General features: G+C 59.8%; 1 protein-coding gene across 1 annotated transcript in view; it reads right to left on the bottom strand.

Annotated features, from left to right (window-relative positions):
* Positions 1-817, bottom strand: part of CLTB (clathrin, light chain B) — a gene marked incomplete at its 5' end in the record, with an annotated part of 3173 nt that extends 2356 nt beyond the window's left edge. Inside the window, one exon of the mRNA XM_010087648.1 lies at positions 771-817. Coding sequence (XP_010085950.1) covers positions 771-817 — 47 coding nt within the window. The remainder of the gene's footprint in view (positions 1-770) is intronic.
* Positions 818-2371: the final 1554 nt, after the last annotated feature.

The raw sequence follows: 2371 nt of genomic DNA, 5'->3' as shown, positions 1-2371 counted from the left end.
CGGCCCGCCCTGCCTGTACGGCTCCTGCCAAGCCCAGCACCACGCTGGCTCAGCACCTCTCCTAACACCTTCTGCTGGCGGGGACGCCCAGCTCAACACCAAGCTCAGCAGTGAGATTAGGGCTCTCCTCCAAAATCCCCAATCTAATTAAGTCTGCCTCATCTCTAATGTGATTATCATCCTGTAAACTAGGCACGGGCAATGCACATGCCACTCTGCTGGGCGCTGAGTGGGGTGAAGGGCTTGTCAGGCACTGGCACAGCTCCTCCTGTAGCCAGCAGAGCTGTGCTTTTGGTTCTCTGGGCAGAGACCCAAGCGGGTGGGCCCCAGAAAACACCCTTGGCCATGGGGGAAGTGGGTTTAATGGGAGATGCTGCCAGGACTCAGCAGCAAGGCCACAGCAAAGTGAATGTCCCATGGCAGCCCTGTCCTGGCTCTGGAGCTACCCAGGGTGGAGAGAGGGGGCTTCTGGGGGGAACAGAGGGTTTGTCATCTGCTCTCAGGGCCCAGGCACTCCCTCAGGGCACAGGCCACCTGCAAACAGATTTGGGGCAGGTCATGGCAGGTGGGACCAATCTTCAAAGAGGGGTAAGAATGGAGCAGCCAGGGTTCCCCCCAGAGACCTAAGACCTTTCCAGGAGCACCATAGCTGGTCTGGCGCTGGACAGCAAACTCCAGTCAGTCCTGGGGGCAGAGCAGTGGAGTGCTGGCCCCACACCCACCCAATCCTGCTTAGTACCACGGGCCAGGGCAAGGGGCTGAGCTCTCACCTGAAAGACATCTCCATTGACAGTGGCTCCTCCATTCTGCAAACCAGCTAAAGAAAAAGGAAGAGAGAAAGAAAACCACAACTATGGCATCTGTAGGTGATCCCAGAGGGGCTGATGTTCATGGAAAAAGCAGCAAGTCAATTCCCGGGGGATGTGGCTGTGCTGTTCCCAGCCCAGCACACCCATCTACAACAGCTCCACATAAGTGGACCAGGCCCTGCGGTCTCGTGTCCTTGGCGGGATTCAGCCAGCACCTCTCTATCTCCCAGACAAGCCTCTCCGGGTATTTATGTCTTTATGGTGTTTTCGCTGGTGTTTTATCTTATCTGAAGATTAGGGAAGCTGCTCCAGGCACAAGGCTGGACTCAGGCAGGTCCTTTGGCCGTAGAGAGACAACCTGACCAACTTCACAGGGGGGGGTTCGGGCCCTGCCGATAGACACAGGTGACCCAGAAGCTGTTGGCTGAATGCCCAGCAGTGCATAACTGCACCAGGAAGGCAACCCTGGCAGTGACAGAGCCCACAGAAACACTGCAGCGTGCTCCACCCACAGAGGAGGGCAGCCACGCACACTGAGAGCCCCCCTGGGGGGATGCCCCTGGGATGAGCTGCAAGGTTAGGGCTGGGAACAAGGCACCACACACCCACAGCTGGGGTACAGCCCCATCTCCCCCCCCAGCCCCAGAGAATATCTAGAGCTGCACACTCCCTGCTGCTGGGAAAGAAGAGGCTTTGAAGGAGGCAGACTCCAGGCCCTGAGCTCTCCCCAGTGACGACCACAGGGCTTCTACCGGCTGGCTAGATGCAGGCACAGCCACAGCGCAGCTCTAGTCCACGGTGCCCACCCCCACGGTGCAGCTCCGACTACACCCAGCTCCAGCCTGTCTGACTGCATTTATCACCACTGCTGTCAGCACCTCTCCAGGCTGAGGTCTACCTCTGTGGCCCAGTGTGCGGAGAGGTGAAACCACTGCTCCACAGCCAGCACAAGGAGGCCCTGTGGGCCCAGGTTTGGGGAAAGAGACAGAGTTCTGCAGCAGCAGCGTCCCTGTGTCTGTGCAGAGAGCATACCCCTGAGCCCTGCCCCTGCAGACTGGAGGCAAGAGATCAGGATGAGCACCTTCCACCTGCAGGGCCTGGAAACACAATGTCCCCAATGGAAATGCTCTCCATTTTTCACTCCAAAGAGCCCTCCAGTCCGTGGGGACAGTGACACGGCTCTGATTGCTCCTCAGCTCCACCTGGATGTGTCTCACCCTGCCCTAGCTGGGGGCACTGAGATATGGAGACGGGGAGTCCATCCAACCCAGAGAACCCAGCCTGAGCACAGGGGGGAGGAATCGCCCCACAGCTGGCAAGTCCCAGCTCAGGATTCACCCCACATCCTGAGGCGTGAGAGGGAACCCCAACACCACGCCCTTTGGGACCCAGCACAGGCCCTTGATGGGATGCCAGCCTGCTCCCCTGAGACACCGTGTCACCTGTCCCTTGGGGGGGCACAGCAGGGACCACACCACCCACGGGGGACACCGTGCATCCCTGGGGAGCCCCAGCCCCCCGGGAGTGCAGCCTGGAGGGACCCCTTCCGTGCCCTCGGGGCA

The sequence above is a fragment of the Pterocles gutturalis genome, unplaced genomic scaffold (assembly GCF_000699245.1).
Source record: "Pterocles gutturalis isolate BGI_N339 unplaced genomic scaffold, ASM69924v1 scaffold22556, whole genome shotgun sequence".
Classification (NCBI taxonomy): Eukaryota; Metazoa; Chordata; class Aves; order Pterocliformes; family Pteroclidae; genus Pterocles; species Pterocles gutturalis.
Note: the sequence above shows the minus strand (reverse complement) of the source record. Positions and strands in the feature narration are given on the sequence as shown.